Here is a 12,074-nt window from a genome sequence, read left to right as displayed (position 1 = left end):
AAACTGGCAAATCAGCATAGTATCACACTGCCTGCACTATTAATTTTCTTTCCATTCTTTGTATTCATTTACACGACAGTTCAATGCAGTGAAACTCTGATAACACTTTTAGATCCTACAGGCTTGTTTTATTTTACAATTAATATATGAAAATGTGAACAGTCACCAGCATTACAAATAACATATTTGCTAAGCTGATAGCTAAATGAAGACCCAACAACGTATGTCTCGGTCTTTTAAGCTTGTCTGATCCAATTAGTTCAGTTAGAAAACGGGACTATTAAAGCTAAATCAGAAGTTCAGAGCTGACACAGGCCCACTATATGTTGATTCTGTTGATGGCCATGAACTCTGCACCACTCTGCCCAGTGTTTCCCAAAGAGTATGTATACCACTGATCCCAGGGCAAATGAGCAGTGTGGGTAGATGGCCGAGAGGACTGCAATGCAGTCCCCTTCCGGACAATACAATGCACAACACAGGCCCTTAACAGCATCAGTAACCAATCTTCACAAAGGAACAAATAATAGGCTAAAACCACTTCTGATAGATATTTGTAAGTATGTATATATATTTTACACTTTTCCCTAGAGGACTGTCTACAAGACCAACATTACGTTGACTTTAAAAATTATCCATAATTGGTGAGACATTTTTATTATTTGTTGCTATTTTTTTTTTTTTTCAAAGAATGGTATCTTAAAAACACCAATTGAAAACTAGGCCTCTTCATGATTTTCTCCTCTGCTTTGGAATCTACTGACAAAGAATAAACTTAGCACATTATTGGAGGCAGTGGTGCAAGACATCTACAAGGGCACCACCTGGCAACCCAGTCTCACTTCTCCCAGCAGCACCTGCGTTTCTGTGTCTGGGGGACCTTAATACCTGAAGTCCACCAGTGTGGGCAAGTAATGCCTTCTGCAGGAAACAGCACTCTACAAGTGACTGATGAGAGCTGGTGTAGAGCTTAGGTCCCCTTGCCACTTGGACAGGAAAATCACTGCGTGTGTTCTGTCCTGGTTCCCAGAGACCTCAAGCAGTATTAGGCTTCAAGACCCACAACGCTCACTGGTGGGATAAAGCATCTTTTTTGACTGCCCTCCCATCCTGAACTATTCACCTCCCTATGAAGTACTTGCAACTCAATTGTTGTTTTGGGGTCTGTTTTGGGAGGAACCCAACCAAGACTGGAATGTTTTCAACTTTGAGAAGTGCTTATACATCTACTGTCATATTTTATTTCACAAATGCAAGGTAAGAAAAGAAGTATTAGACTCATTTTATATAAGAAAAGAGGCACCAAGTAACTTCCCCCCAAGGACACAGCTGCTAAGGGGCAGAACTTGGGAAGAAACCGCCCCTGTTTCCTTTCCTTCCGTTCCTCTTCGCTGTACACTTCAGGACAAAGACATAAAAATGCCTCTGTGGGCCTGAGAGTCATTTTTATTCTCTTATGAAAGCATCTCTTTTTAAGCATATACAAAATGTCTGAGGTTAAACCATGTTTGTTTACTAAGACAGATGAAAGGAAACAACTGTAGCCTAAACACTGACATATAAATCATATTTAGTGACAGCATTAAATATACACAGACATCCCAAACAGTAAACCACACGTCAGTGTGATCCTATGCACTCACATGTTACTTCAATTTCTAAAAAAATAATTTTTTAAAGTCATCTTTTAGGTATAAATGCTACATGGGGTGGTTTTCTGGGACGCAAAATATATTAAGGAAACAAAATTATATTTAAGGTTCTCACAGCTCTGAAACAGGGCTTCTCCTCAATGCTGCCCTTTGGGCCAGGTGCTTCCTCCTTGTGAGCCACAGGCGCTGCACTCAGGAGGCTGCGTGCCATCCTGGCCTTGAAACTTAGCTGCCAGTAGAGAGCACACGCCCCCACCTTGTGACGACCAAAATGAACCCAAAAACTGCCAAGGGTCCCGAGGCAGGAGGTGGGAATTCATCCCCTGTGGTATGATGCATAGTTCCACAGCCCAAACATCCCTCGACTATTTCACCAGACAGCTATAAGGGTAGTAGAGTTTAATGCAGCGTCGGAACAGAAACCATTTAAACCTACCTCGAAATTTTACAAATGAGGAAAAGTTGAAGTCCTGGTAATATTCATCTAACGTTATAGCGTTCCAAAGTTATAAAAAAAAAATTATAACTTTATGGAAGTGGAAGAAGTAACAATGGGCATGAAACTAATGCTTCTGAAACATTACTTAATGCTGTTTTACAGAAAGAAGCATTGCTTTTCACGTTTGGGACCAACAATGGAATCTGTTCTCATTTAGCTTGTCTCTCCCAGGCTTTCATAGTGACTCAAATGGTAAAGAATCTGCCTGTAATGCCAGAGACCCATGTTTGATCCCTGGGTTGGGAAGATCTCCTGGAGAAGGAAATGGCAACCCACTCCAGTATTCTTGCCTGGAGAATCCAATGGAGAAAGGAGCCTGGTGGGCTACAGTCCATGGCAGCGCACAGAATCGGACACGACTGAGCGACTATCACTCATCATCACTCATTCCACTAATAGCTCTATACAATCCTGATGGCATGAGGAAGAACAGGAGATCTCTGGTAAGATGAGACATAGGACATGCAAAGTAAAATAGATGTAAGCATATTGATTGAAACTTAAAACTCTGAGGAAGTTCATAAGCACAAAGAAACTATATGCCAATGTCCATTTCAATAAATTCAGATGTTAATATTATATGAATAATAATAGTTAACAATCTCCTGTGCTTTGGGATGATTTGGGCTTAGTTAGCTTTACTTTGTAATTCTGCTACTAGCTTTGCATTTTGATTAATCTCTATGAGTATTTAACAAGAAGGAAGGCAGATGTATATCAGGCCATCATCTTAAACCTGAAAATCTCTCTTTATTTCTGTTTCACTGTCATCTTTTTGGTATCATCTCAGGAATGTTGTTGTTGTTCAGTTGCTCAATCATGTCTGACTCTTTGAGACCCCACGAACTGCAGCATGCCAGGCTTCCCTGTCCTTCACAATCTCCCAGAGTTTGCTCTAACTCATGTCCGTTGAGTTGCTGATAATATCCAACCATCTCATCCACTGTTGTCCCCTTCTCCTCCCGCCTTCAATCTCTCCCAGCATCACAGTCTTTTCCAAAAATTTGGTTCTTTGCATCAGGTGGCCAAAGTATTGGAGTTTCAGCTTCAGCATCAGTCCTTCCAATGAATATTCAGGATTGATTTCCTTTAGGATTGACTGGTTTGATCTCTTTGCCGTCCAAGGGACTCGCAAGAGTCTTCTCCTGCACCATAATTCGAAGGCATCAACTCTTTGGTGCTCAGCCTTTTTTATTGTCCAGCTCTCACATCCATACATGACTACTGGAAAAACCATAGCTTTGACTATACCAAACTTTGTGGGCAAAGTAATGTCTCTACTTTTTAATATACTGCCTAGGTTTGTCATAGCTTTTCTTCCAAGGAGCAGGCATCTTTTAATTTCATGGCTGCAGTCACTGTCGACAGTGATTTTGGAGCCCAAGAAAATAAAGTCTGTCCCTGTTTCCACTGTTTCCCTATCTATGTGTGATGAAGTGATGGGACCAGATGCCATGATCTTTGTTTCTGAATGCTGAGTTTTAAGCCTGATTTTTCATTCTCCTCTTTAACCTTCATCAAGAGGCTATTTAATTTCTCTTCGCTTTCTGCCATAAGGGTGGTGTCATCTGCATATCTGAGATTACTGATATTTCTCCTGGCGATCTTGATTCCAGCTTGTGCTTCATCCAGCTGGGCATTTCACATGATGTACTCTGCATATAAGTTAAATAAGCAGGGTGACAATATACAACCTTGACGTTTTCCTTTCACAGTTTTGAACCAGTTGTTTCATGTCCGGTTCTAACTGTTGCTTCTTGACCTGTATACAGGTTTCACAGGAGACAGGTAAGGTGGTCTCAGGAGTGTACATAGACCCATTCTCTGTGTTAAACTGTGTGTATGTACATCGGTTTATATATATGGTATTTTATTAATGAGAGAAAAGGCCGTTCAGTTCTCAGTGGCCTTTCAAGCTCTCTGCTTATAGTAAGAATGACTAGCCTGGCTTTGAATGTTCTGCATCTCTTATTTCTCATAACTTTACAGCTTGTTTCAACAGCATTCTCTTTAGTCTATTACCTATAAGGAGACAGTTTGCTTAAATATATGCTTTCTCTCTCTTTGACATGAAAACTACAAAGGGGTAGCATTTATTGATACCTATTTTTTTAATAATACTCTAGATTTTCATAATGAGAACTTACTAATAATTTTAAAATCAGAAACTTCAAAAGCAAAAGTTGAAAGAAAAAGTCAAAGATTCATATTTCAAAGAATAATGAGAGGAATCAGATAATAGAGAAAAACAGTATCTTTAAACCTCTAGGGTCTTACTAGGCGTTAGCCATTTTATTTAAAAGGATTATGTTTGTCAAGGTTATGGAGCTTTCATGACATTTCACCCTTACTTAATTAGCCAATCTCCATGCAGAAAATAGTAGGTACCAACTTGATTTCATAGACTGCTCAGGGCCCTACGACTTCCTGAAATTTATGTCAAAAATTTAAAATAGATTTTAGCATCAAGAACCAAATACTAACCCATTACTATTAATAATATTTATGTCTAAACTTTAAATATGTAATTTAAAATACTTAGTGTAATTATTATCAACTTAAGTCTCTGAATGACTCTCAATCACACTATGAGATCCACCATTCTAATTCTGGCTTCTACTACTTAGACTATTATTTTTCCTCAGTTGTAAAATAGCTGTTCTCTGACCTCACAGCATTATGCCTAAAAGGTTTTATAACTAGATATAACAAAGCCAAAACCCATTAAAAACTCCCATGGTACAGGAAAAACAGCAAATTTTAAAAGTCCAGCATGAAAGAACTCACCATCCTTCAGAATTCTATTTAGAAACCAACTTCAGAAAAAGGGGAAAAAAATCCAACTATTTCTAGAAACCACAGAGACATTCTGAATATAATTTTAAAGTATTAACAAAGTTAATTCACTTTAACATTGAAATAATTCTTTATAAACAATTTTAATACAGTTTCTCAAACCACCTAAGACAAATAGTTGAAGCAAAACATTTTTAAAATTAATTCAGGAAAAATTAACAAAAATTAGAATTCAATCAGTTGTTATTTATGTGTAGTACCTACCTAAAAATAAATCTTTAAAATATAAATGGTTATTCAATTATGTTACAAGTATGGAAAATACAACAAAAATACTGTTGTGTATACCTTACTCCACTAAATGTGCTCTGGTCATCAAAAATTAATGCCAAATTACAAAATTCCTATATAAATATTTACAAGATACTCATTTTGTCATTTTATTCCATACCACTGCAACAGATAAATAGCCTAATTATAGCTATTCTCAAAAACACAAATAGTACATGGTAATTTCTTTTCAGAAATATAGGTTAAAATATGAAGACATTACCAAAGAAGGATAGTGCTAATTTTCAAGTTGTATCTTGACATTTAAACACATCTATTATAAAAAAAAACTATCCACTATTATTCTAATGGAGAATCATTGTTTAAAGTATATTCTTTGCCACTAACCACTTGATGTTATAAAGCAAAGTTAATCTTCTATTTTGTTTCAGTAATAGGAAAACACATTATTATGCTGATCAATTCATTAAAACAAAACTCAAACCACAGTTTTCTATTTCAGTATACATTGACATTACGTATACAAAAAAGCAGGAAGGGATGTTTTTCTAAAATATGTTAAAATTTAAAACAAGAAGAGAGCTATATACCAAGGGATGACTTTAACCTGCCCTTTTAACCTGCTTTTGTCTACACTGCTTAGTAATTAACATCTCACATCAGTCTAAAACTGGATCCACATCTCTGGCCAATAGCACACTGAAGCCATTGATTTTGTAGCAAGAACCTCCTATATTCCAAGACTTTCATGATTTTTTCCCTTCAATCCTAATACTTTATTCAAATATAAGAAAAAATTATATTTTTGTAAAATAGAAGAGGGTGAAGAGTTTGGGACAAAATCCATCTTTTTGAATATCTTGGTTATAGGTATAAGTCTCATCATTTCTGTAACTTTTGATAAGGTGCTGAAAAGCTAAAATATACACATTAAAAGTTATAAGCACTTTCAATGTATGTATTTTCAATTAACATATGAAGGTAAAGTTTTTTCTTTTAAAAATATAAAAAATTCTGTTTTCTTAATGTGTTCCTCTGGGCCATCACAGTACCTTTTCCTACTGGCCATGCCATTCTCTACCTACAAAATAATAATACAACAATGTGGAACAGGATGAAAAATTTTCTAAATAAATAGAGAAAATTTCTTTCTGATCTAATTTGAACCTGAAATAAATGTTCCTGTCATGTTAAGGTTACTAACTGGTTTATGCTAAATTAAAAGGGACATGTTGATCCAATTACTCTTCTGACTAGTGAGAAAAAATAAATCGAAAGAATTAAGATAATACAATTTAAGAAAACATCTAGTGTCTTTATAATCAGTTAAGAAAACATTTATTGAGGACCAGCTGTATGTAAGTGTAAAGATGAAAAACAGGTTAAAAGAAACTCAATGGTAAGAATTTAACATGAGATAATAAAATATTTAAGGATTATTATGATAAAGGAATGCAGAGATACATAAATGGGGTAACCAGAAGTATATAAAGGGAAGAAGAATTTCTAATGTAATTAAATAATGCATTTCAGAGGGATGGCAAATTAGGTGGTATTTGATGGTAGGCATGTTTTGATAGAAATTTCAGGCAGGAATGGAAGAAGTAAAAGCAGCACGTTTACAGGGGACAAGGGACAGTACAAATACACTAACATGGAGTTTCTTTGCAAAGTAGTAGAGTCTCAGGATGCAAATGAAGATTACAATGGGAGTATTAATGGAGAGCTACTTAGGATTTCCCACTTGACTGGAGTTAACTTAAGTCCACACATATTAATATTTTACCTATAATCAAAGTGTGCTTTAGCAATGTTCATCTAGTGGCCTAAAGGACTCATTTGTGAAGTCTAGTGCCCAGCATGTACTCAGTTAGCAATAGATGGCATCCATGTTGTTGTCACTGTTAGCGCAAATGTTTTGGAGCTTACTCCAATAAACTACATGTGAAGGGATTAGAGTTTCATGATTTATCAAAGTAAAGGTTGAAAGATGACAGTGAGAATGAAGGATGACAGAATATGACATTCTAATATGCCACTTTGGCCTAAGAATTTATTTTAAGCTGAAGGCACTGAGATAAAGCAGAGATGAGATGAAGCAGATACAAGAAAAATTCTCTGCCTTCTCCCATCTCCCTAAAAGCAGAATCTAAATTTATAAAGGTATCCCTTCTCCTTTCTCTACCAGGAAAGACAAAGGTTAACCCCTGGAGACAACTTCAGCTCTTTATCAACTGCAACTGCTAAGTCGCTTCAGTCTTGTCTGACTCTGTGCGACCCCATAGACGGCAGCCCACCAGGCTCCCCTGTCCCTGGGATTCTCCAGGCAAGAACACTGGAGTGGGTTGCCATTTCCTTCTCCAATGCATGAAAGTGAAAAGTGAAAGTGAAGTTGCTCAGTCGTGTCCAACTCTTAGCAACCCCTTGGACTACAGCCTACCAGGCTCCTCCGTCCATGGGATTTTCCAGGCAAGAGTACTGGAGTGGGGTGCCATTGCCTTCTCCAAAATACACAGTTATCCACCCATAATCCTAAACTGCTTGTCCTAAGAGATCTGAGGTGGTTTCCAAGTACATATAATAAATTAACAGTGAAAACAACCAGAATAAAAACAGGACCAAAGGAAAAATCATTAAGAACAATGGCAAGACAAGGGGTATGACAGCTGTGTAGGCATACTCAGTAGTCACTGGTAGTAGTCTTGGGCTCAGAGCTGCCTGGCAACCAAAGTCAAATGAAATTATGGTCCCGCCCTTCGTTCTTATTTAAAAAATCAAAAACAAAAGCTGTTCCTTGAATACTGAGTTTTAAAGTTTCTAGTAATCAGCATACTCAGTTCAGTCGCTCAGTCGTGTCCAACTCTTTGCAACCCCATGGACTGCAGCACGCCAGGCTTCCCTGTTTATCACCAACTCCCTGAGCTTGCTCAAACTCATGTCCATCGATTCAGTGATGTCATCCAACCATCTCATCCTCTATCGTCCCCTTCTCTTCCTGCCCTCAATCTTTCCCAGCATCAGGGTCTTTTCCAATGAGTCAGTTCTTCGAATCAGGGCCAAAGTATTGGAGTTTCAGCTTCAGCATCAGTCCTTTCAATGAATATTCGGGACTGATTTTCTTTAGGACTGCAAAGTACCTGCTAAATTCTATCTGCATATAAACTTAACCTTTCTTTTTCCTGGTCACCTCCACATAACTGACTTTCCCTCAGTACTTTTCTTTCTGTTTTTAACCAAAGCTGGTACTTAAGCCTGAGGTCTAAGCCACTTCTGAGTGGTGTTCTTTTTTTCCTGAGTATCTTCCATGTATACATGAGGTATACATGTTAATAGATTTGGTTTTCTCTTGTTATTCTCTTTTATTACAGGGACCTCAGCCAAAGAAGGACTCAGAACAGTAGAGGGAAAATTGTATTTTCTTCCCCTACACTAAACATTTCATAAGGAGGTTATTTTTCATATACATTACCAAATAAAAAACAATAACAAAAAGTAGTGCTTAATTCCTCTCTAGCTGACTACTGGAGAAGGAAATGGCAACCCACTCCACTACTCTTGCCTGGAAAATCCCATGGACGGAGGAGTCTGGTAGGCTACAGTCCATGGGGTCGCAAAGAGTTGGACATGACTGAGCGACTTCACTTCACTCACTTCACACTTTATCACTGGAGAAGGAAATGGCAGCCTACTCCAGTATTCTTGCCTGGAGAATCCCATGGACAGAGGAGCCTGGCGGGCCGTGGTCCATGGGGTCGCAGAGAGTTGGACACGACTGAAGTGACTGAGCACGAGTGCTTAATTATTTTCAGCTAAGGAATATTATTTTAGAAGACTATTAAAAGACAGGAATAAACATACAAGATTTCCTAAATTCATACTTTTAAGTATCATTAACACCATAGTGATCATATCTTTGTGTCAAGCCCTTCTCTATGAAATAGGAATATATCACGGACTAAAACAGATATAAAAAAATCATTTTGTGAAGTGTTTGTATCCTACTGGGATCCTCGAAACAAATGTAACACAAAATAAATAAATTATATAGCATGTTTTAAGTGATAAAGGACAAAAAAATTTAAAGAGGAAAGGGTGACAGTGAGTATGGATAATTGGTGTGGGGGATGTGAGAAAATAAGCACACTTATTTAAAAGTGTGGTCAGGAAGACTTGAAGAAAAGGGGACAATTTATTGATTGATATTTACTTCCATTATTTTTTCTGTAAAATCTAATTTTGAATAGTTGAGATACTCAAATTACTTCTCTAAGTAGTGACAGATTTTGAAAATACATAGCTTTTCTAACTTTGACTCTAACTTTGACTCTATATCCTAGACACCTATAGAATATATCTGAAAATGTTGACAACAATATGAGACCAAAATGGTTATTACAATATGTAGTATCAGTGACTGCAACTCCACTTATTTGCAACCAGTCCTTAAAACCTAGTTGAGTCACCAGGGAGTATACAATAAATAAAATGAATTATATCCCTAAATTACAGTTACACAAAGAAGTTCAAAGAAAATCACAATCATTTTAGGAAAAAGAAACAAATAACTTGTTAGCTTTCTTTAATATTAAAGATATGTGAAGTACTGTAAGCAATGAAGAATAAACCTCACGAGCTTACATTATACCTTTATAGAGAAATCATAACATTATTTGCCACAGGATAACAGTATTCCATTTAGAACCGAATTTCAGAAATTAAGAATTTATTACCATTTTATGTGTGATTGCATGGTACTATCATTAGATTTTTAAAGATAATCTTATTTTTTTATAAATGCCTATTGAAATATTTATGTGTAAATGAAATGATATTGGTAAGTTATTTCAAAAGAATCCATCAGCAGGTAAAGAGTACTGGGCAGGAGAATAGATGGAACACGATGGGTTATGAAGTGGCAATTAAGCTTGGTGATGAGTACACAAGGGGTATCATTATATTCTTCCCTCAAAAATTTGTATAAAGAAAAAGCTAGAGAAAAGAGGCACATTTTAAAACAGCTAATAGTCTTCAATAACCTCTAATACTAAGCCTCAGAGACGGTATTTTGTAAAGTCTATCTATGACAGTATGTGCCACTGGCCATTTTTGGTGGAAAGGGAAGGCAATAAGACAGTAGCAGTTACTAAAGTCAGCTCTGCTACTGACAGAACTGCACGCCAATTTCACTTTCAACTTCATGGCAGACTGTTCCTGGCATTCTAATACAATGTTTTCCAGAGTTTTTAATGATCTTCTGAACTAAATTAAATTTACCATTTAATCTCTTCTGAACTAAATTAAATTTACCAATGCTGGGATGCTCGTTAAAACTGTTTCTATTTCCTCTTTTGGCATTACATATTATTGCGATAGCAGTCTACAAAGTTGAAAAAATAATTTATGTGTGTATATTTGGTATGGTAGGTACACTGAATTTTTTTTAATCCATGCTAAAGCAGTCTGCACCCTAAAATATATATGCACATATATATATGTGCATGTATGTATGTACATAGTGGATGAACATGTGAAAAAAAGAAACATATGTTTAGATTTACAAATAAACTCTTTCTTACTAAATATTAAATTTCTGACTGCCGTGTAAACAGGATTCAAGTTCATAATATTGATGCTTAGAACATGCACTTACCACTTGTCCATTGTGTGGGTTTTTATGAGCATATGGTGGTCCACGGATGTGATTCCACATCTGGCCAGAAGTCATAGCAAAGACTATACACTGAAAAGACAGGGTACAGTGTTATACCATGCAAACTAAGAAATGGGGGAACACTGCATTCTTTAAAAAATGGTCATGAAACTACTTTCAAATACCATGTATCAGCTCAGCTGTTAAAAGCATTTTCATTTACTAATTATGGGACCTTTGGTAAGTAACTTATTCTTCTGCTGTCAGATTTGGTATCTATAAAATGGTGATACCAACTATGCTTAAGACTTATATTAATGACTAAATTGGGTAACATATATAAAGCATCTAGCATGGTGACTGATAATCTCATATGTCCTAACCAGAGGTAAAGCATAGTTAAAAGCACAGATGAAACATGATGTTTTTAGATAGGGCCAGGAATAATTCACAGAAACCACATTACTGCTAGATCTAGCAAGAAAGGCTGTATTTGGAAAACTAATCTTAAAAATCTGAGGCATTATGGAGAGGGTAGAGGAGAGACTATAAACCAGAAGTCACAGTCAATCTCTATAACTCATGTAAGCATGTTTTGTTTAAATCATCTATGCTTAAATTTACAAACTTGGGCATGTTTAGACTAAAGTGAGTCTTCAGGTTAAAACACTTCTGAATGTCTCAGAACTTGCCCAGCTCACTCTTTTTTGAGCTGCCTGCCTCTGGCAGGTAGCTAAGATGTATCAACAAAGATTCAAGGTCAGACTAAGCAATATGACTAGGGATCTAAACATGTTAGATCTGCACAATTTGTAAAGGAGGTAAGAGGACACAAAATGGAAACAGTAGGATGGGGAAAATTATGGAGAGTTTTTAAACCCAGAGAATAAATCCAGATTCTGTTTCGTAACTTCCTGGCAACTACTGCATTTCAGAAGAAAATGAAAATGATATAGCAAGATTATAGAGATTAATATGAATCCTTTCCCTATTTTCTTGATAAAAATTCTGAACTTAACACAAACTTGTTAAAAGCCAGATTTGACCTGTGTACAGACTTTGCCTGGATTGAGGTATTTTCTGAAAGCCAAAATTTTACAGAATACTTGCACTTTAAACTTAGAAGGTGTACTAGAATACTAGGCCCAGAGTGACACAGAGAATGATGTACCATCTAAAACATCAT

The 12,074-nt window shown here is 36.5% G+C and overlaps 1 protein-coding gene across 14 annotated transcripts in view; it reads right to left on the bottom strand.

Moving 5' to 3' along the window:
• TUSC3 (tumor suppressor candidate 3) overlaps window positions 1-12,074 on the bottom strand; it is a 207,411-nt gene that overhangs the window by 66,844 nt on the left and 128,493 nt on the right. For 11 of the 14 annotated variants that reach the window (XR_014062559.1, XR_014062561.1, XR_014062560.1 and 8 more), the window contains one exon: window positions 10,889-10,978. The exons of the other annotated variants lie outside the window; for them this stretch is intronic. Coding sequence is in view for 5 of the 11 variants with exons in the window: in XM_081521496.1 (XP_081377622.1) it covers window positions 10,889-10,978 (90 nt within the window). In the remaining 6 variants the exon portion in view is untranslated. The remainder of the gene's footprint in view (window positions 1-10,888; window positions 10,979-12,074) is intronic. 14 annotated transcript variants of the gene reach the window in all.

This window comes from Giraffa tippelskirchi, chromosome 8, assembly GCF_054371585.1.
Source record: "Giraffa tippelskirchi isolate mGirTip1 chromosome 8, T2T-mGirTip1v1.2.pri, whole genome shotgun sequence".
In the NCBI taxonomy this organism is placed as follows: Eukaryota; Metazoa; Chordata; class Mammalia; order Artiodactyla; family Giraffidae; genus Giraffa; species Giraffa tippelskirchi.
This window is presented reverse-complemented; position numbering and strand designations above follow the sequence as displayed.